This window comes from Eptatretus burgeri, chromosome 1, assembly GCF_056783735.1.
Source record: "Eptatretus burgeri isolate ZD-2024b chromosome 1, Ebu_testis_v1, whole genome shotgun sequence".
NCBI lineage: Eukaryota > Metazoa > Chordata > Myxini > Myxiniformes > Myxinidae > Eptatretus > Eptatretus burgeri.
Window position 1 is genome coordinate 45,079,155 of NC_140961.1, and position 23,724 is coordinate 45,102,878.

At 43.1% G+C, this 23,724-nt stretch overlaps 1 protein-coding gene and 1 pseudogene across 7 annotated transcripts in view; both read right to left on the minus strand.

Annotated features, from left to right (window-relative positions):
- The window catches only part of LOC147034366 (centrosomal protein of 85 kDa-like), a 167,196-nt gene that overhangs the window by 69,653 nt on the left and 73,819 nt on the right, over nucleotides 1-23,724 (minus strand). For 5 of the 7 annotated variants that reach the window (XM_085881550.1, XM_085881534.1, XM_085881557.1 and 2 more), the window contains one exon: nucleotides 5,559-5,704. In XM_085881550.1, the coding sequence (XP_085737676.1) occupies nucleotides 5,559-5,704 (146 nt within the window). Of the gene's footprint in view, nucleotides 1-5,558; nucleotides 5,705-6,178; nucleotides 7,529-13,469; nucleotides 13,672-23,724 lie in introns of those variants that run through there. The other 2 variants (XM_085881565.1, XM_085881575.1) reach the window with 2 other exon arrangements.
- Nucleotides 13,683-16,223, minus strand: LOC147034368 (ferric reductase 1-like; annotated as a pseudogene).

Sequence of the window (23,724 nt, forward strand, 5' to 3'; positions counted from 1 at the left end):
CTGACATTGGCGGTTCCAACATTTGCGGGTTCGGTGGTTTCACAGTTGATAATTTGCGATGTACTCCTCCATTCGCGGGAAATTGCCCTGAGTATTCACGGTTTTCACGGCGATTTTTTTTTCCCCCGAGCCGCAAGTATAACACAGTTCGAAAACATATCTTCCACAATCCATGCACAAAGCAGCTGGATGTACGTACGCAAAAAAACATATCTTCCATGAGCTGTGAACATGACCTGCTTCCTGTACGTGTATTATCACTTCGTGGGATAAACATAGTTTCGCAGGGACGTCTCACCAGTGTAACACATCATTTCCCACGACGCCATCCCCCGTGAGTTACTTACAGTATGAAAACGCTAACAGCATCTATCATAGATGGCAGATGACCCGGATTTCACGAGTTTGACCTGTTTTGTTTGTGAAAACCCTCAGACCCGTTTTAGTATCGTCAGACCCTGCATTGGATGGAAAGTTCAATCCATTTAAGAAAAATGCAATGTTTCGTTTCCTTTCCACTCGCAAGGACTGACCCACAGACTCTTAGACCTGGGATGCGTTCAGTTACCAAGTTTCTTGTAGAGGGCTCGCCAAATGGCTTATGCACTGAAGCATGTATTCCACCATTCAACAATGTTGATAAGGAACAGCTGGCTTGGCAAGCGATAGCAAGCTCATTGGTAATGGAATACACCAGGGGTCTGTTCAGTTACCAAACAGCCAGCGTTTCGTTGGGGTGCTTGCTTGATTGCTTGAGCCACTTGGCAAGCGCTCTACCAGCTTATTGGTAATGGAATGAAATGGAAGACCAAAGAAAGAACCCGAAGAAGTAAAGAGCAAAGATGGAGTCATCATGAGGAACCTGGATAGGATTTGGGTTTCAGCCACGACATCACAACCCTCAAACCCATCCAGGCGCAGTCAAGTGAGCCTTGCCAAAAAAAATTCTGCAAGAATTCACTTCTCCTTTGAGACATAGATAAAGAAAGAGAGAAATAGAGGGGACACTCGTGGATTTTTCTCGGGTCAGTAAATCCCTGGAACCAAACCCCCCACAATCGCGGTTTCAACATTCGCAGGGTTTTCCCAGAATGTATCCCCCGCGAATGTCGGGGTCCTGGTGTATATATACAATACCTTATATGAACCAATTTTTTTACTGTATAAAGCACCCAAATAACGTTCATATCTTTCATCCCGGCTGTAACTTAAAGTTCTTATGAAATGGTATTGGGTACCTAAATGGAGATGATGTGTGACAGTTGTACAACACTTGTTGTATAACACTGCCCAGTTGATTACTATTACACTGTAATCGTGTAATACTATGTACGTGTACATCCGGGGTCACCTCATACCCAAATGCAATTGGATATGATAAAATCATGACTGGTAAGCGATCAACAAGTGATACGAGTGCTTCTGGGCCTAAGAAACAAAGGAAAGATATTTAAATAAAGGTGAAATTCGAAGTGATTGAGCGATAATGAGCAGTGGAGATTTGTCAAGTGCTTTGACTTCCAGTATTCCCACGTTATGAATGGTTCGTGTAAATGCCGATAAAATCAAAGCGAGTGCTCAGAGTGTATCACCATTGACTCCAATGAAAGATGGACAAATTAACAGCAACGTGATTAACTACAAGTTGGATTAAAGTGATTAACTGCAATGTCAGATGTTAACGATCCTGCACCTTCCTCCCCTTAAAAACTCCACACCATCACCCCTCCACTTCCATCACTGCAAGCAACAACATTTAACATAGGTTAGTGAAGTTTCATGTTATTTTATTTACTTATTTTCGTTTTACCATTATCAGCTAACGTGGTAAATTCAATGAACGCAACTACAGCATTAAACAAGGAATTGCTTTATGTGATGCTGAAAGTGGGAATAATAAAACCAATGGCAGGAAACACATGCTGTCATCCATGGCACCACCATAACATAGCGACTAGTACTAGAACTACGCAGAAGGCAGGATTTAAGGTTTTATTTTATTTTATTTTATTTTATTTTTTTTTTTACATTTTTGACCTAAATCTAAAAATTAGTTATAACTTGAAAAAAAATCGTGGTTTTCAGGTAAAACTGGATTTTAGGTTTCAGAATTTATGGTTGGTTACCTGTATTTGTTTTTATTTTTTATTTTTCCTAAATTCATGAAAGCAGGTGTAAAGAGAGGCCTGCCCCATCTCTTGTGTGCTCCCTGGTGGATTGCTTTGGAAATGCTCGACACATATGGTCACTAAACAATGCCATGGGGGAACTCGGTACACTTGATTGACAAACGTTTGCTAATCCCTTGTTTTTATTTATGACAGATTGGTATATAATAGCTAACTATGATAAAGTTATGGTATGACCATGCATTCTGGTCCTGTGGGCGAGGAGTGTACATGTTTGTTTGACCATGTACTTTGGTCTTTGAGTCTAAGTGTATGCACATATGACTTTGACAAACTTTGTTGGACTGCGTACCGAAGACCAAAGTCTTAGGACCAAAGTATAGTTCCTTAGCTTTGTTAGATAATGTTTCATTTCTTACCTTTTTATCAAAAGGTGGTCTCATAAGGCCAATTATCAAGTTGTGATATGACCATGCATTCTGGACTGGTGGGCTAGGATGTATGCATTGGTATGACCATGAATCCTAGCCCTGTAAACTGGGATGTATGTGTTTGTTTGATTATGTGCTTCGACCTTCAGGCCGAAATGCATGTGTATACTAGCTTGAAAAGCTTTATTGGACTGTGTACTTTGGCCTGATAGGACCGGAGTGCATATCCTTAGCTTTGTTGCAATGTTATATTTATTTTTTTACCATTGTTTACATAAAGCTGCTCTCAAAAGAGTTGTCCCCAAACGATTAGGTGTGATATGCATTCTGGCCCTTGTGGAATAAGATCGACATGTTATTGTATAACCTTTGGTAAGGTTTTTCTATAACCATATAATGTTTTTTTTATAACTTTATAAGCCTTCGGGCCAAAGCACACGTGTTTTTTTCTAAACAAATATTGTTTCACTGTGTGCTTATAGGTCTTAGAGCTCTCCCTCTATCGAGTGCAGCCTGCGGCTGCTGGTTGCATCATTGGTTGGGACGCGGCTATGCCGCTGATGCAGTGTCCCCCTTACCAGTGCACTGGTACTCATTTTGCCGACCTCGGAAGGATGACAGGCTGAGTCAACCTCCTGGTGTATTAATTCAGTGGCCCAACGGGGCTTGAACTCAGGACCCTAGGATCTCAGGCCACCACCCTAACCACTAAGCCAACACCAGGCTGGTCTTAGAGCTGAAGTACATGTGCCTCACTTTGTTATGTTTGATTGTTTCACCTTCTTTTTTCTTTTTTTTTACATAAAAAGGCTCCCTTCAATAGAGGTCGGTGTTCACCAAACATTATGGTATGCCCATGCATTTTGGCCCTGTGGGCAAGGATGTGTGTGTTTTGTATGACCATGAGCCTTGGCCTCAGCACCAAGATGCATGTCTATTTATTTGAAAATCTTTGTTGGACTGTGTGCCTTTGTCTTGATGCCAAAGCACATGTCCTTAAATTTGTTATGATATTTCATCTTTAAACATTTTATACAAATAAACGTACTTCTAAACAGATTTTTTTTAACATACAATGTCAAGGCTCATATAAGAGCTAACACAGAGAACATATAACAAGGAGAGCAGGAAACAAAGAGGGATGGGAGACGAAAGCACAAAACAGTGGGGAATAGACACATGAGGAGATCTGTGGAAGGGAGAGGGATGGGGTGAGGTACACAGGGTAAACAAGATGGACACCACAGGGACTTTCAGGAAGGAAAGCAGGGAATGTGAAGGAGGTGGGATTGGGGTGGATTAACGGGGTAGAAAAGATCATAGTTTTGGATGGGGGAAGATAAGAGATGGTGGTGAAGAGCTGTTTTGAAGACCTGCAGGGAAGAGTGTGATTGAAGAGAGTGTGGGAGTACGTTCCAAAGGTGGGAAAAATGAGAAATGAAAGAATGAAGGTGAGCAGTGATTGTTGATTTCGGTAGTTTAACCAGAAGGGGGATTCTGGTGGACCTTGAGCACCCTACGGAAATATGGGTGGGACAGATAGCAGATGGAGCAGGGGGGAGGGGGCGGCGAGGCCGGAGAGGAGACAGTAGAAGACAGAAAGAACACCGACCCTGCCTGTGGTGAGAGAGAGCGAGAGACCCAAAGACTCAGCCTCATTGCGGGAGATACCAATGCTCTTAAATGCCTTGGTTTCCCCAGCGTGAAGCCGAGAAAGGTGAGAGGCAGGAGCACCAGCCCAGAGGGGAGAGCAGTACTCGATCAGGCTGCATATGAAAGCTTTGTACGTGGTCAGGAGCTCAAGTGTGCCAAGGAAGGACTTGACACGATGGAGGATGCCCAATCGGCGACTGACTTTGGAGGCCAGCTTGGAGATACAGCTTTCCCAGGAAAGATCATGGCAGATAGTGAGGCCCAAAAGTTTGAATGAAAGGCCTTCTTCTTGAGGATTGTTGAGAAAGTAGAGGAGGGGGAGTTTTCCAGACAGTTCTTTCAGAAAGACATGGTGAGGGTGTGAGATGATGGCCAGGAAAACATAAACACATCCATGGATTGATTTCTTTCCCCAGGGAATGAACTGATGATTCTGCCAAAAAAGCTTATAAAGTCATGTAGGCTGAATGATGATGTGGTTAACAGTGTAGCTAACCACCCTCTTACTTTCATTTTGTGGAAGGGTGGACTCTTCACCATGACCGCCTCTAATTGGAGGATCCGAGGCAGCGCTCCATTTGCCTGCGCTGCTTAACTGCCATAGCGCTGATTGGGTGAGGATCGGCACTGTTCATTGGCCAGGTTTGTATCTGTGCACGAGCCCAGCACACCATCTGCTGGGTGCTGATGGAAACGTGGGTGAGGGCAGGTATGGGAGGTGGGGGGATGAGTCCTTCAATGTGGGGGCTCTGCGACCGTTCTCTTTCTCTTTCTGCCCATTCACTGAGAGGTACACTGCACTCTCAAGCCACTCCATTTGTGAACTTTGCCACCTCCTCCAGCATGTAAAGAAAACCTGCTGTTTTCATTCTGGGAACAAAGTGCCAGCCCCTTAATTGTCTTGCCTGGTTGTGTGAATGCTTAACTCTGCTCAGCGCCTTAGGCAATTAGTTTATTTGCTGTTTGTGTCAGGTTTCATCGTGTCTAATAATTGTCGTATTCTGTGTGCAGAATTCCGTTACCACTGTCTCGTGTATGTATTCAAATCCAAATTCAGCCTTAAGTTGGATATCCACAGGATATGAACTCCCGGCATGTAATGTTCCCGTCTACTATTGCTTGCAATTCTGGGAGGGCCGTACATGTAACAATGCTTTCCATTTTCGTTTTGTTGAAGTCTAAATGAGCAGCCATTAGGTTACGTTTTATCTTTGAATGCTATCAACATGGTGTATACTGTATATAATATTGTTCTTTGCCTCATTTAACGAGTAAGAAACAGCATAGTGTGCAGTGTATGAATGAGCACAGGAATACACAAATGGATGAAAAGCAGAATCCTCACCACTGATGTGCTGGCCATTTGTGCATATGTCGATGAGTCTGAAACAGACGTTGTAGATGGCGTTACTGTGGCCATTGGGATCGGTGCAAGGCAACGAATAGGCCTAAAAGACTGGCCACTGTTAATGCTTGACACACTGCAATGATCTACAGGAGGGCAGAAGAGGGAGTAGAAGTAAAAGCTCATGGTAGTTGAGGAAGACAATGTAATTAATTTATCACAGTGCGTAACTGTTGTCATGAAGGACCATAAGTCACTGGCCTGAAGTACAAAGCCAATGATTGACAGTAACAAAACATATATTTAGACACAATCTTTCACAACAATTATAATCTTTTGAATTGACCAATTACCCTTATGTTTAGGCAGAAGGCTAACCCAAGTACCCTTGTATAATCAGAACTATGATTTAAATGTGACAAAGCACAGTTCCATAAAAAGAATGTGCTTGTTTACAGTACAGTACAGTACAGTGACACCTTTGTATGAAAAGCTTTACATTTACATTGTAATGTTTTGAATAATTTGTATTACTGTTAATATAACAGGAATTGTGAAGGTAGAAGAATAATATGACAGATCAACTGAAAGTAATAATAATTAAAGTTCAAAAGACTTACAATGGTAGTTAAGTCAGTGGAGTTCATATAACCATCCGTCCATAACCACAAGCTAACGGAATTCCAGTCCTCTTTCACTGAGTATTGAACTATGCAATTTCACTACTATTTCATTGCTATAATTCAAAACTACACTCTTGTTTGCTCACTTGTATTGCTCTTCCCCCTCTCTTGCCTCATTTTTACCCGTCTCTCCCTATCCCTCCAAATGAAAGGAAACACATTAGCCATAAACTTCCTGAATGAAAGCTTATCTGTAAAACCAGTCAACACAAACACACACACACTCACCCCTCACCTCTCTTTATTTCTGCAGTTCATCCAAACAAAGTAATTCAATCTCATTTCCTTACAAACACATTTGATATGTTTTTGTTTTTTAGCTCAATTACAGAAGACTTGTTAACTTGACGTGTTAAATTAAAAGACTATAGCCAGTCCCTTTGCTCGATAATAATATAAACCGATTCAGTAAAATCTGGTTTCCACAAACCTCCCCTCCCCTAGTCCTTTATTTTTCTTTTCTTTCTTTCTTTTTCTTTCTCTCTCTCTCATTATTTCCACTCAACGATATATTTTATCAAGCTGACCCCAACTTGAACTCAGTCTTGTTATTCTTCTTATTCTTCATGCATAGACCAACTCAGACCAAGTTGAGAAACGACATACCAATCAGAAAAGTGCATGACTTTGATATTAGGTTTAAGGTCTGGGTTAGGGTTACTTAAAAGTTCATTGATAACACAAAGTTTGCCACAAATTTTAAACAACATAAACATACCTTCCGCCTTTCCAACAGCACATGGCTGATCAAGTCAGCTATGGGTTAATAGCAAAGATGGTTATAAAAGAAAAACATGGTTTATAAGGTTAGAATTAGGATTGGGGTCCAGGATATAAAGCATGGTTATAGAGTCAGGGTATATGGTTTGTATTAAGAGTAGGATTAGAGTTTTCTTGAGTGACACTCAATATTTAAGAAACATAGAACATGGACAAAAAAAACATGACAAAGGCAATGGAAAACCACCCAGTATAACCCTTGCCAATAAATTGCTTTGGCGGCTCCAATGCTATGTAAATAGAGTATCGTACATCTCATCATCGCATTGGATTCAGGAAAATTAATAAAGTAGAAGTTATAGATTTAGGACTCAAGTTCAAAGTACGTTTAGGATGTTTAGAAGGTTACCATTGGGGATTTAAAGCTATGCATATGGCAGTGATGAGTGTAAACGAAGGTTTTGGGAAAACATACTTCTACTATAAATGGATGAAGAGCGTGAGTGTGTGTGTGTGTGTGTGTGTGTGTGTGTGTGTGTGTGTGTGTGTGTGTGTGTGTGTGTGTGTGTGTGTGTGTGTGTGTGTGTGTGTGTGTGTGTGATGTTTTTTGTGGAGTTCTATTGGAGCTGATGTGGAGTGTAATAAACCAAAATGATCACCATGATCTCCTGAGTTGATTAGACTAATGAATTACAAAGAACCTGCAAGAATTCCCATGTTTTAAACGCATGCCACGTTAAGGTGTTTTGAGCAGTGTAATAGGTCCTTCTGCGGCATGGCTTTCTAATGACAAAATAAATAACAAAAAGAATATCATTGAAGAAAAGCATATTTGTAATAAATAAATAATACACTTGCTGTTCCCTTTGTTATGTTGTATCCATTGAACATTTATTTCACTTTCATTAAGACTATAAGACAATCCTTGTTCAATTTTGGTAAATTTCTTTAAACTCTTCGTGTAGATATAGTAAAGGACATTTTGGGAACTGACTGTACATGTTCATCTTCCCCTTTTTTATATAGTCCTTGTGGACTCGTAGTTTCTGGGGATTTGAATATAATTAATAAAAGTGAAATTAGGGATCTGATGAAAATGGGAGCTAAATATAGGGACCAGTAACTCAACCTTGGAGCTTCATTAGGTCTTCAATTGTGGATTCTGTCTCTAATTTTGTTAACAAAATGTGCACCAAGTTTAAGTCATCTGTAAACAGTTTAATGCATCATTTAACAGACTTGTAGAAGTCCTGGATAATAGGATTAAGTTTTTTAGGAGTCGGGGTTTGCTTTCACTGGGTCGGTCTAAACCAGTGTTGAACAAGTCAAATGGTCGTAAAGATATTCGGGATCTCCATGATAGCTACATAGTAGCTCAAGCAGATAAGGCTGCTAATAATTTTGTTGTGGTTTGTAAAAAGTTTTATAGTCTAGAAGCCAAAATCTGTAGCTAGCCTAGAAAATAGGTTCGCTGCTGATTTCATGTTAGAATGGTGCAACTGGTGTTTTTGAAGAGTCTAGGCATGACCAAGTCTAGTTCCACTTGTTGCCAAGTCTGCATCTGAATATTATGACCGCCATGACAGTAATCAAAATGGCCGCCATCAGATTTAGTCTTTTTCTTACTGCAAATTGTACAAGCCAGAAATTTGTCATGATTGTGAAATACTATGTAATCTGACACGAGGAACACTATTTTGTGCTTTATTTTTGTACTGGATCACAACTTTTCACATAATTGACAACTTAAAGACGAAATTGAAAATGCACATACGAGCAACAAATGTGAAAAAGAAAATGTTTAGCACTATTGATGGAGATGGGTTTACAGTCAGTCAAAGGTTATTTCAACAGCTGTCAGATTCTTTCTAACACAAAATTACGTTGCTTTGCAGAAGAGAAAAGTGTTGTGAGAACACCCAAGTACAATTTTCAGAGCTATTGATTGGCTTGTACACTGAACGGGTTCCTACAAAGGGCTTTGCATCCACATGCTTTCGTGCAAGGCAGTCCATTCCGTGTACATTTGCACCGTCGAGTTGAGCATGACCCACGGCATTTGCATGTCGTTAGTTCTACACAGTAAGCAGTAATAGGCTGTGCAGTCATGAGTCGCGGCTGAAATGTCTCGTTGCCATCTTTGACGACCTGTTCCCACCCACAGTTCTCAGGTGCAGGTAGATGTGGTTCAGATTCCAAGGCTCTTCTCCACACAAAAGTCTGGTAGTGTGCTCGCTTGATGTGTAGAATCAGAGCATCGCGAGTTGGAGGCAGATTCTCAATAGCTTTGGTCAGACTGAGAAACAGATCACATCAGAAACAGCCCAGGTGTTTGGGGGTCAGTTTTTTGCCTCCTGAAGCCACATGAATAATGTCTTGGCAGATGCTCAGAACTTTGTTCTTGGTATCTGTCTCATCCGCTTCTTCATTGTCCATCTTGTCAGTGCTGTCACCACCACAAAGAAGCTTTACAAGCATTTACAGGGTTTCAGGTACAATTCGCTCTGCATTTTCTGTGTTCAGTCCACCGATAATGCTATGCCCTGGAGAGTGTTTTACGTCACTGTAAATCTTTATGCCCACTCTGAAGATCCAGCTAAGGATTTCATTCTCATGATGAGGCAGACTGCACTGGGCCAATTCATCTTCTTCAGAACTTTCACCTTCTTCAGATAAATCATTCACAGCGGTTCTCATGGCAAACTTTGTCACAGTTGAGGACGCAACTATGAGGGGTTTTGTGACATCCAATGGCTGCACGAATGTCACCTTGTCACTACCAAAGTGAACCTCCACTTTCTGATTGAAATTGTAGCTTTTGTAGGCTCCAGCCTCAATTCCAAAATCATTCAATAACAGCATGCTGTAGTGTTCCCAGATGTTTTTCAGGGTAAACACATGTCCCTTCTGCAGCTCTTTCTCAAGCTGGCTCATCACATTTCTGAAACAGATGCTTTCAGGAGACTGGTTTTTCTCTCCACTCTCCTTTTTATACTTTCTGCGAAAAGAAACATAACACTTGAGGTGATATTTACCTTCAGCTGCCATCAAGTCTGAAACACCTGCAAACCTGTGACGCATGGTGGGGGTCAAATTGGGCCAAACTAAGCATCCTGGATGATATGTGATCAAATTCAACATTTGTCAGGACACCAGCTTTTCCAGGAATGTCAGTCTGGCAGAAAGCGCATTTTGACCAATCCATAGCGCTGTGCGCGGATCTTAGTGACTTTGGGACATGGTATTTCTCTGAGGAACCTGATGTTGTGGGTATCTCTTCTGCGTAAGTCACAGATTGTGGCTGAATCCTTGACTTCAGTCTGTCTATTTTTTGTGCGTGAGTAAAGTCACTATAGCAGAATTTGTGCCATTGAATCTTTTCGACGTGCTCCGGTACAGAATATTTTCTGATTCTTGAGAATGAGTCAACATATTTAGCGTCATTATATTTCTCTCTTTCTTTTCAACATTCAGCTACAGTTTTCACACCAACGATTGTAGTCTTTCGAAGTGGCGTTGACTTGCTAGTTTTTGAACTGTCCGGGCAAATAAAGCATTTATTCCAGTCTACATGCTCTTCTTCTTCTCGATCCCTTGAACCCCCTGTGAGAAATCTTGCGGCTTTCATTTTTCAGTTAGTCCTGGGTAACAGAAAAACATACAGTTATGTAGTTTAGGTCCATTTTATAGCAAAGTTGTAAAATTCATTGATTGTGGTTTGTATAATCAGACATTCTAATTCGAGCCTGAACATTTCTTTAAAAATAATATAGTGAAAAACAAGTCATATTATTTTTAGAAAATGGATGGAGCAATGTTTTTTTCTATACTCCCATCAGCTCAGGCATGCTCAAAAACATGGAAATCGACCCTAATTTTGTAATTTCATGTCAATTTGCGGCTGAAATATGACGAAAAGTGTATTTAATGGTGACCATTTTGTAAACTGTCATGGCGGCCATACTATCCATATCCAGAGTTGGCAACAAGTTGATTCACGTTTCTGTGTGTCTGGACAGTCAATTTACACCTGTTGCACTATTCTAACACGGAATCAGCAGGGTCGTACACTATTCTGCATTGGGCCTCCTGACTATTATGTAGAGGTTTTATTAAGAGAGTTAGGCATTGATATGGTTACTCTCATTAGTATAGGAAATAGCACATATGTTCCTTGTCACAAGTCACTCCAAGATATTATCTCTGAGAATCAGAAAGTTTTAGTTTATAATTCCAGTATTAAATGTGAAGAGGTAAATCTTTCTATTCCTTGGCTTTTCTGGATCCCTAAGCTTCATAAGAACCCATGCAAGTATAGATTTATAGTGGGTGCCAGGCAGTGTTCCACCAAACAGTTATCGGTCATAGTTAACTCAGGCTTACTAGTTGTTAGGGAACAGTTCAGGAAATATTGTTTTGCAATTGAGAAGAATTTTGGTATTAACACTTTCTGGAGCATTAATTCTTTGTTTGAGTTCTTAGATAGAATTAGATGTCTCAATATCAAGTTAGTTGAAGTTTTTGATTTTTCAACTTTATATACAAATTTGGATTTAGTTCTAGTGAGGGATTTACTCTTAAAAGTGATTGACAAGGTTTTAAACTCTTTTAATAAGTTTTTATGTGTCAGGGTTGATAGAGCATTCTTTTCTGAAAAAGAAATACTCAAGTTTTCATTGTTTTGAGAAGCAGAAGTTTATGGATGTTGTTAATTTTATTTTATTTAATACTTTTGTGTCTTTTTGTGGGATAATATTTCAACAGGTTAAGGGTATTCCCATGGGTGACAATTGCAGCCCCCGACCAGTGGACATATTTTTTTATTTTCTGTGAATTTTCATTCGTGCAGAAACTGATGAAGGAGAAAAAATTAGGATCAATTAAAATGTTATCTCATACATGTTGTGATATCGATGCTAGTTTTATGTGGTTAACCATAATTTTTTTTTGATCGGCAGTTTCAAAGATTTACCCAGATAGTCTGATTGCAAACAGGAGTGGTAATAATTGTACAGTTGCTGCATATCTGGATGTGTTGGTTAGAGTTGGACAGAATGGTTTAAGTACAAGTGTATATTATAAAGTTGATGATTTCAGTTTTCCTGTAGTCTTGTACACCTTTCCAGGTCACAATGTACCAATTAAAATGGGTTACAATGTCTCTTCATCTCAGCTACTTATATTTGCAAGAATTTGTTCAGGAAAGGATGATTTTGTGGAATGTGCTGAGAAGGTTTTTATTGCAATCATGTTAAACAGAGGATATTTGGCTGATTGTTTGATCTGGTCTTGTGAGAATGTTTTTAAACTCCATAGTCACCTTTTATTTAAGTTTGGTTGGTTTTCATGTTCCGATTTAACAAGTTCCGATTTCCGATTCAATAACAAGTTCCGATTGCATTGCATTTGATATAATAATAATCATGAATTATTTATTTTAGTGAAGTAAATTCTTTAATTAATATTATTGGTTAAACATATATATATATATATATATATATATATATATGTATATATATATATATATATATATATATATATATATATATATATATATATATTAAACAAATGAGGTATTTAGATTAAAAAAAAATTTAAAAGAAAGAAAAATAAATGAATAAATAAATAAAATAAAATAAATATATAAATAAATGAATAAAAATTATTTATGAAATTTCCGTGGATAAGCATTAAAATATTTTCCGCTGGTTGCTAGGATATGCAGTACAGCATGTTAAAATCGTTTAATGATGACAGTTTGAATATATGAATGACAGTTTGAGTCTATTGTTAGATGGAAGTGCTGCGTCATGGACATGTCTACAAAGTAAAGTGTTTATCGCTTCATATATTATCATATAAAGTGGTGTATGATTAAGGTTATTCATATGTAGTAATAGAGTAAAAAAAAAACAGTAATTAAATAATGTCGTGTTCAGGCCAATTAACACCAGCCTGGATGGATAGCCAGATGGTTTTACCTCGGAGGTGAACAGCCGAAATTATTGTGGGAAGCGAGCCGTAGCTAACTTACCTGTTCGCCATGGTGTTCTACACCCCTTAAACACAACAATTCAAATATTTACAAAACTCTTGTGGGAAGCGAGCCGTAGCTAACTTAGCTGTTCACCATGGCGTTCTACACCCCTTAAACACAACAATTCAAATATTTACAAAACTCTTGGTTCCTCGATCCTAATTCGTGTGGCGGGTAGAAAATGTCAGAAAGCACACAAAAACCTACCCTAACAGACAAAACTTTAACCAGAGACTCATTAACATTTGTACAACCCCCTTCTAAAGACCGCATTCCCCAGTGGATACCACAATACCCAACATTACCTGCAGAGCCATCCCAATTTATGAAATCCAAATTTCCATGGACCCTGATCTTCTGGTACAGGTTAGTGATATGGATTGGGTGGACCTTCCCCCACACACTCACACATAAATCGAATCATCAATGTTTCATTCCAACCATACAAGACCATGGCATAAATGTTATTACACATGTGTGATCCTCAATTCGGTCCCTGACAGCCAAACAGCTCCTTTGCTGCTTGTCCCACCGGGGAGGATCTCCGCACCATCCAGGCTCTCTTAGCCTCTCCTGGGTCGCCAAGGGTGTCCCTGCCGGTGGTCACCCAACCAGACCTCCCCTACAATAGGTCCCCATTTCCAGGCACCACCGGCTGCCAGGGACAAATTACCTGAGGGGAGGGGGGGGCGCAGTCACCGTTCCTCCAGAGCTTGTTCCATTCCTGCGGACCCACACACCTTCGCCACCCACAAAATCCAGCATGTCGTTCCCTCCCCCACTGCCATTAAATTCTCAAACATTGAAATGCAAAAATGGTGATTGTGTTCCTACACTGCCAGGGTGTGCATACATGTCATAATCCACATTCATTCTCCAAACACAACTCAATTCTTGACACATAACAGACACCAACACAACAAGACAATTCTGGTTTCCAAACCAATCCGCTTACTGACAATTGGGTCACTCGCCCGCTCCCATCCTAACTACCCATATCCCAATATGTAAGCCAAACTGAACAGTTGGCACAGAAAGCATCAAGGAACCTTATATTACCCTAAGTGCAGGTCGTCACAGGTTGGTCGGGTCCAGGAGTGTCATCTTGCACTCCTAGTTTGCCACACACCCTTCTAATCCACCCAGGAGCCTCCCTTTATGGGATTGCTATTATTCCAAAATTGCTTGTTATTGCTTGTTATTCCAAAATCTTGTGGACCAACCTGGCTTGTGTTTGGGTGCAGCTGTAGACTTCAAGCACAACCTCGATGAGGAGATGCCAGAGAACCAGGCCAGCCACAGGAACTGCGTGTCTGCAATATTTCTTGCGAGAGGATGCAGGATTGATGCCTGCATCCTTGTCCAGGATCTGGAAGATCCAATGTTCTCACATCCACTCCAAGAAAAACTGTGGTCACAGCTAAAATACAGGCAGACATTTCCACAGCCCAGTGGACCCAGTGGGCCAGGATGAGGGCAGAACAAAGCCATGCTTGGGTGAATTACAACCAGTATGACGACAATAATTCCCAGGTACGCAAGGACGCTGGCAACCATACTCCACCATCCATGATAGACAAAAGCCAGACAAACAACCACTATGGTTAACACAAACGCCATCACCATAGCTGTCCTTTAGATCTGGAACCAGACTTTTTGGGAGTGCAGCTGTTGCATGGACCAGGCAAACCAGTAAAACTTGGCCACAAGGATTCCAAAACTAATCAGGCCCAACCACACTGTCACCATCAGAGCCGCGCGTGTTTTGAGGTACAGTGGTCCGCGTCTGCCAACCATCTCAACTGGTAGTCCAGGTGGTATGATGGGGCCAGTCACCAAAGGCTGGCAGTCATGGTGGTGTACCATTCCATTATGGGCATTTCCATCAGCCAGAAAAAGAAACAAGGGTTCTGCCAAATTTGTTTCCTGATTTGCCTCTTGGCAAGTGTTCATGTCAGACAGAGATTCTTTAGAAAGCTCATCTTCCTCATCCATTTCTTTCTTGCCTCCAATCCAATAATCATCATCCAATGGTTCATTCCCCATTATACATTCCTCAACTTCAAACTCCTTCTCAAGTGGAACAATTTCTGAAGTGTCCTTCTCAACTACTGGATTTAAAGAAGACTGACAAAGTCCTTCATAAAGTTTAGTACGGTTCTTATTGCCAAAAAGTCCGGTATTTGGCAATTCACCTTCGTCATGAAATTCATCCAGCTGGTTCCCCTCAATATCACTTGCTGATGAATCTATAGCACTAACATCCAGAAAGGATTCCTGGGGTACATCATCAACTGCAAGTTCATTCAATGAAAAATGCTGAACATCATATTCATCACTCGAGTCCTCAACATTCACACCAAGTGGGGGCATTTTCTCTGCAAAGCTTGCACTTGACTCACTTTGGTTTGATTCAAGATGAGCCTCTTGCTAAACTAACAGAAAGTTACAGTTGCTGCAACTCTCTTCCTCAACACATTTTTCAAGGGATTGTTCCAATATTGGCTCAACAAAATAAACTTCAACATTGGCCTTCTTGTAAGTGCCAAGTTCAGGAAGCAATGCTTCAGGAAGATCACTTTCCTCACCCAGCACCTTCACAACTTCAATGTAATTTTTGTTCACAGTATCAAATGTGCCATTCCCTATTGTACAATCATTAAAAAACATTTTCTAGATCCACTCTCAACTACAGCTGAACCATCTGCATTACAACAGCGACAAGCACAAGACTCGTCATAGCCTTCCGCTTTGCATCACTTCCACAAGGTTCATAAACAGTGAGTAATTGGCCTTCACAACTATAATTCTGATCTGAACTCTGGGATTGGTCCTGCAAATTCCGTTCAAAAACATCACTCTCCCACTTGTCCATTTGACAAGCATCCTGCTTTTCCTCTTGGGATCTATCTGTGACTGTTAAACCGCCTTTCACTTTTTCAAAATGGACAATTCTCTTTACACAGTTTACACCAACAAGCTCACTTTTGATTGTTTCAGAATGAGCCACTTGTTTAGTATTTGGCATGTAAATTTTACTGTTGGTCTCCTCTAATACATGTTCTGAAAATGGTTCAAACATTGGTTCTGCCAAATCCGCTCAGCCCTTTTGTTGATTGGCCGCTGGAATGAGCACTGCATCATACAGTTTGCGAGCCGCCATGCCAGACCACTCAAATCACCATGTTGGTCCAACATAGGATGTGTCCAACCGTTTATCCATCCAATTTGCCATGAATATTGATACATAAATACACGTCATCGTTGTCCATCCATAAATCGGTAGAAAAGGCGAGGCTGAGGTACCCGGTATCCGGGCCTCTGATTTCCACAATGACAGTTCCATTGTGTCCTGATGCCCACATATTGTTACGAATTTGGAAGCTTACTGCACTCATCATTCAGGTCCTTATAGAAAAGTTATATCGGTAAGTGTGTGTTTACAGTTAGGGCCCCCTACCTGTGTCTAACGGAAATTACATGTGTGTGCTGCAGAGATTCGTTTACAACAAACCTCCTTCACTTCACTTCACACCGACGCCATAGACCACGTGCGTTCGGCCACATACGTGGGCGGAGGTTTCCATCGCTTCAGACCGGGACTCCGCCCAGAAAGGCAGGGGCGTGCCGCTTGTCCAATCACGCCACAGAAAGCAACTTTCCCACGGCACGCCGGCCAATGGGGTTGAGATTGCCACAGAGAGCGACCTTTCCCACGGCACGCCGGCCAATGGGATTGAGATTGCCACAGAGAGCGACCCTTCCCACGGCACGCCGGCCAATGGGGTTGATATTGCCACAGAGAGCGACCTTTCCCACGGCACCCCGGCCAATGGGATTGAGATTACCACAGAGAGCGACTTTCCCATGGCACCCCGGCCAATGAGATTGAGATTGCCACAGAGAGCGACCTTCCCACGACGCCCCGTCCAATGAGGGTGGAGAGCGCCTCAGACGGCGATTTGCTCACCCCGGAGGAAAAAGGAATATAAGAAACGCCAGGCTGGGTCGTGGTAGTGGTAAAAGGGTGGAGGTGGTGGAGGTCATCGTGGTGGTAAAAGGGTCGAGGTGGTGGAGATCGTCGTGGTGGTAAAAGGGTTGAGGTGGTGGAGGTCGTCGTGGTGGAAGAAGGTCGTGGTCGTCGTAGTGGTGGTCATCATCATCGTGTTGCGGGTTCGAGTCCTGCCGAGCTGGATCATCGTCGCCTCTGATCTTCTCCTTGGCCTTGGCCGATTGGTGCATGGCCAGTTGGAGAGCGCGGTACATGGTGCTTGGAGCAGCATCGTGTTGCGGGTTCGAATCCCACCGAGCCGGATCGTCAAAGACCACACGAGGTGGATAAGTCCAAGCACAGGCTCTGGTCTCTAGCTCACTTGTCCTCAAGCTGGAGGCCTTCAATAAAGACCGTGTGTGTGTGTGTGTGTGTGTGTGTGTGTGTGTGTGTGTGTGTGTGTGTGTGTGTGTGTGTGTGTGTGTGTGTGTGTGTCTGTGTGTGGGCCCATCTTTAAGTAGCAACTGGATAAGTGCTTTTTCTTGTACATTGACTGCATTTCTTATAGTCGGATAACTCTGCTCTTCTGTGTTCCCTCACTGCCAATTGTAAATAAATATCCCTTTTGTTGAATGTACCAGCTCGTTCCCTGTCATTTCTTTCATTGGCTTAGCATGGTGTGTGTTGGGAAATTGGGAAACGGTAAATTGTGCATTTGGACCAATGGGTCTTGGTAACCATCCGCTCGGGTTATGCACGGTTCGAGCACGATAACGGCTCGTTCCGATCGAGGCCTGCCGAGGGTGTGAATTCCCCGGTAGCTTTTCCGCGTGGATACTTCGGTATATTGAAGTTGCCAATTAACCCTATTCCATGTGGCCGAATTATTGGCGATTCACGATCCTGTAAGGGACCCGTGCCTTTCGGAGTAATCCGAGGAGCACGATCTAAATCCCGGGTGTTTGGTGGAGCCGACTCTACTGCTCCACCTAGCAGTCGTGCTCGCCGCCGACGCCCGGCTCCACAACAATATAAACACAAAGCAGAAGAGGGAAGGCAGCCCAATGGGGGACCGCATGAGTGTTGCGTTCTTCCCACAATGTCCGGCTCAAAATGGTTTTGAAAGCTCTGCGCTGTTTTGTGTGGAAGGAACAAATGGCGTTTATTGGGTCGGAGGAGAAGTGGCTCCGGGTATTCTAATCAACGGACCATGAACGGCAACCTAAAACACACTGTAATCTTTCACAAACGTTGCCCGGAATCAAATGAATTCAGCGCCAGGAACAGAAGGGGAATGCCAGAGCACACTGACATGAGATTTTTGGTCTGAGCTTGCGTGACTCTATCTTCATCTTGCAGACTCTGTTGCACTTGAGCAACCTCTCCCTTGATGGTATTGTCGCAAGTGTTCAGTCGCCCCTGTAACATCTCATCCATCCTTTCCCCAATCAATTGTGCCCCCCATGGATCTAGATCTGTTATTACCCACTCTTGTTCCATAATACGGGGTTTTTTCATTTTCTACCTCTTTTACCAAACCGCCACCCTGGCACTGAACACAACCCCACTCTTCTATTTGCTGCCACATCCTGGTATCCACACAGGCGCGATTACCATCCAGGTTCTCATTTACTTTGTCAATTCTTTTATTTGTTGACTCAATTTTTCCTTCCAACTTTTCCTCTATCCAGACAGCCTGGATTTTACCCTCTTCTATTTTCCCTACCATCTCTTCCCGTTTAAGCTCAAAGTCTGATGCCATTGTTTTTTATCCATTTCCCCAAATAGAGTCTCCAATTTCGTCTTGAATTCTCCAGTCTGTCCTTCATTTAGTGTTCCATTTTTTTCTCTATTCCATAAATTCGTTCCCCCAGTTCCTGTGTTATTCCCTTCTTAAATTCGTTCATCTGGTCAGTGATGCCTTTTATTTTCCCATTAATTTTGCCTTCCAATTGTTCATTATTTCTGTTAATTCCTTACATTAATAAATGAAGCAAGTCCTGGTTGGACATCGCACCAGCTCCCTGCGTCTCATTTTCCACTATTGTAGAGGAGGGTGGACTGACACTCAAGATGGGAGAAGCACCTACCCTATCCTCATTAACCAACTCGACCCCCGCTCACTCCCTTCGTCCTTGCTGCCTCCTTTGACCACATGTCTCTGCATGTATGCCATTTTGTGCAGCGGCTTTCTTCCCGTGCACACCAAGGAAATTCAAACAAATTTATTTTAAAACTTTCAGCACAGTCCCCTGTGCTCTCCCGAAGCCAATTAACTATTCATTTATACCTCGGTCACTACAACTCCCCTCCCTCGATGGTAGAGAGGTGATCGTTTAAAATTAAGATGTCATATTTTCCAAGCTCAATTCGCTCTGACACGAATTGTCATGGTCATGTGTGGGTAGGTTCGAAAAATCCCACTCCGATGACACCAATTTCGTGTTCACAGAGTGAAATGTTGATCAGGGTTCGAGTCCATGCCTGGTATTGACTTAATGGGTAGAGTAGTGGGCTTGGGATCCTAGGGTCCTGAGTTTGAGTCCTGTTTGGTTGTTTAATTAATACCAGGTGGGGTTGACTCAGCCTGTTCATCCTTCTGAGGTCGGCAAAATGAGTACCAGCTTGCTAGTATCCTGTGTCGGAGTGGCGACCCGTCCAGAATTGTGCTCAATAGCACAGGAGACTGCTAAGGCAGCACCAATGCTGTGCACAGAGTAAGGCCCCAATGGAAGGATGGATGGTTCAAGTCCTGCACTACTGTGGGAGTCAGGGGGTTCAAGAAATATCCCACTCCGACGTCAATTGTTGTGTGCAGGCCGATTAACACCAGCCTGTACGGATAGCTGAACGGTTTTAACACGGAGGTAAACAGCTAAAATTATTGGCAGTTACGGCATGCAGGATGGATGCAGGGAAGGTGCTTTACCAGAACGGAAGCACACTAGTTTATTCTCGAACCCACAACGAACAAACACATGGAAATTCAACAATAATTATTGAATAAACATAAATCAAGGATAATAATAAAAATAAGTCAAAGCATGAGGTAATGAAAAGTGAGGTGAACTAAATCCTAATTTGAGACGTCTCCACTCAGTCACAAAAACAGACAAGGGGAAAGATAAAAACAAAAGAAATCCTCCCTTTATGCCGGCACTCAGCTTTGCTTCCAGAGATGACCTTTCGGAGCCTGGTGTCGTCGAACCGCATAGCCACTGAGCGGGAAAACGCACCAAAATGGTGCAAAGTCGCTCTCCGTGGCCAAGTATTGCAGGAAATTTGTGCATACGGTCTTCAACACCAGGAGCCCACAAACCACCATCCAATTTCTTCTCATGATCGAGATTGCCACACCGCTCCCTCTATGTTCCAGGTCTGTACGTACAAAATGGCGCCGCCATTGTCCTTGATCATACAACAAGGTGACTGCCGAGGCTGGCAGATAAAAGACGCACAAGAGCGACCGCCAGCCCAGTCTTGGCTTTCTTCTTGGCCCAGCAAAACCGACAATGGCTAGCACCTTATTTCAGCACGTGAACAAATTTGTATCAGCACTACAGCAAGAATCGGGCAGCTCTCTCGTCATGCCCAGGAGAGACAAGAGGGCCGACTGTTCTCTTTTAACCATCCTCCCTCTCTCGAAGCTTCTTCCCCTCACGTCACTCCAACCAATCATCAGCCTCGGTGGCGTGGCCTGCTGGTTACATTTCCCGGGAGGTGGGGTTTAGTCTGCTGGTTATTGTTGTTGTGAAACGTGGTTCTTTATGGCTGGCCACGTAAATGTAAAAACAGAATAAAAGGTCACGGGGGAAATCACATACTGGGAGAAACTAGCCTGAACCCCCACTTAGTTAACACAACACCACCCCTAGTGTAGTGACACCTAACAATCTTAAGCTCACAGTTTTCGCTACTTCATTTACATCGAGATGTCTCCTACTCGTCCACGGATCATGTTATACTGCACAATCCTATATTCACTATGGGATCCTCCATCTACCCCCACAAACGTCATAATAAATTTGAATAAGGATATTGCATTGCTGTATTGACTTACTGCCTGGACACAACTTTGAGGTTGTGGGTCCATTGATGCTGAATAATCTACTGATGTGGACCGGCGACCGGGGTTGTGGATCCACCGTTTTGAGAGGTTCTGGGCTGAAAAGATTGAAAGCTCGATGAAAAACGGTGCCGGCTGATGATCCGGGCAGTTGGGAAATCAGTAAATTGCTTATTAGTTAAGGATATAACTTCAAATAAAATAACTTTCATAAGTACTTACCAGTACATAATTTATGTGTTTGTATGTATATGTAAACAAATGTATAATCCCCACCCTGGCCAAAGCGAATCTGGGCTTGGTGAAAATTCAGGTTATGCTCAAGCAGTACAGCAGGCAGGTATGCTACAAGGCCATGAAGAGCAATGAAAATTTGGTCCAATGGACAAACGGGCCCTCTTGTATCATAAAATAGCTTGAAATAAAAGCTTCCATAAACTGTTATAGCTATTTGGTGACACAACTTGTATTTAAATAGCACCAGTTCTTTTCTTATGTGTGGCAGCTTGGCTGCCATGGTAGCGATCATTTCTTGGAAGCGCGGCTGTGCCGCTGACGCTGTGCCCCTCTACCAGTACACTGGTACTCATTTCGCCAACCTCAGAAGGATGACAGGCTGAGTCAACCCCACCTGGTGTTAATTCATCAGCCAATGAGGCTCAAACTCAGGACCCTAATATCCTAAGCTACCCAACCTAAATCACTAAGCCAACACCGGGCTTAATAGTACCAGTGGTGTAGTGCCAAATTTTGAGATGCCGGAGTCCTGCAAGAATGCACCGACCATGGCGTAATTGCCAGATCTAATCTACCGTCAAATCAAGTTTTAAAACGACACTCACAATTTGAGTGCCCAAAATGAAGAATAAATGAAATATGCACATTGTACCATGATAAGCAAAAGCATAAATAATACTGTTACGTCTGAGGGGGGTGGGGGGGGGGGTATGCATTCAAAGGGTAATTAGGATGTTTAATTAGGTATGCCATGCTGTTCGAGTTTACCAGGATCTCGATGTAATAAGTAGCAATTCAGTGGTGATAAGTTGTCTAGTAAATGTCCATTTCTTCAAGGGGGAAATGATAATTGTCACGTAATTAGATAGGGAGACGGGTTAGGGTAAATGTGTCTGCGTAAACCCTTTTAGTATTCCCTGGAGGCTTGCCGTGACGTAACAGGACAGTGATGCGGATGGCTCCGCCCCGTGATCACGATTGGCGGAAGGCAACGGCGGAGGGCCAATAAAAACGGCTCGATTGGAAGTGACGAGGACTCGAGGATAAAAAGGTTCTGTTCGGGGAAAAGAGGTAGAAGAAGAAGATTGATAAAGAGAAACCGTTTGGTCGAGGCTGTTGGGCTTGGAGCGTGCTCCATTATTGGGCTGGTACGTTCCTCGATTCGTCATGTCTCGTGGCCTTGCTGTGCCTTGTGCCTCACCTCGGTTGGCTCTGGGGTTCTGCTGGCTTGGAGTACGGGCCGAACGGCGGGCGGACCTGCCTCCCTCTCCTGCTCGCATCTTGGCGCCAGAACCAGGAGGTCGACAGCACCACGGTGTCTCCTGCCCCTGACGAGCGCAACGCCAGCTCGTCCGGCGCCAATCCAGGGACTGTTGCGTCTACACCACGGGCCAGCCTGACCACCAGGACCAGCTACGTTTTGTGTGTGTGTGTGTGTGTGTGTGTGTGTGTGTGTGTGTGTGTGTGTGTGTGTGTGTGTGTGTGTGTGTGTGTGTGTGTGTGTGTGTGTGTGTGTGTGTGTGTGTGTGTGTGTGTGTGTGTGTGTACCTGGCGTCTTAGAGGGTTTGAGATTTGTATATCCATTGGAATTGTTTGTGTTTTCCCCACGCCCGAACCCACACCACCATCCCATCTAATTGCCCCGGATCCATCCTCTTGCCGAGTCTTATTATTATTTCTGGTTAGAGAAATAAACATTATTAACTCAGTGAAAAGCGACTCGTGCCACCTTCCTCGTCCCGTTTGCTGTAGAGCGATTAAAACCGCCATCTTTGGGTTATAAAAAATAAATCGCCTCCATCAGGTCAGGTATGGGAGCATGTGCCAGAACAGCGCGTCGCTGCGTCCACTTTCCGCCGGTACTCCAGGGGCCTCCGTCTGGCCATCCCCCAGGCAGATGCCAGGCCCATCCCCATCTCCTTGAGATGATGGTCAACCTGCTGCAACCATGAGGAACGTGGTCGGCCCACTGGCCTCCTCCACTCATGAGACTCCACTCATGAGACATGAGGCAGGCAGGAGAGCCTGCCTCCATCGTTTCGGCTCATTCTACGTTGGCGGGACTGTTCAAGTCCCGTGGACGTCACATTGGTGTCAGGAGTGGGATGTTCGAACCCCTCTAAATTATATTTGGTATCGGGAGAATATACCAGGATTAAAATCTCGCCACGAATCGGAATATAAAATTACTACAGAAAAGCGCGCGAGCGCGGGAAAATTTTGGCGGGAGTTTTCAAATTAAATTTAATTGGCGGCAAACGGGATTTCTGCACCATGGCGGATGTGCAGATGTTTGAGGAGGAAGGCCATGTGTCTGGCAGCGAGTCGGGGGAAGAAGGGAGAGACGGGGGTAGGATCGAAACCTCCCCCATTCCGAGCGTGGACCGTGCTTCATTGCCCGTAATGGAGCCGGCAGCACCGGAAACCGGCGC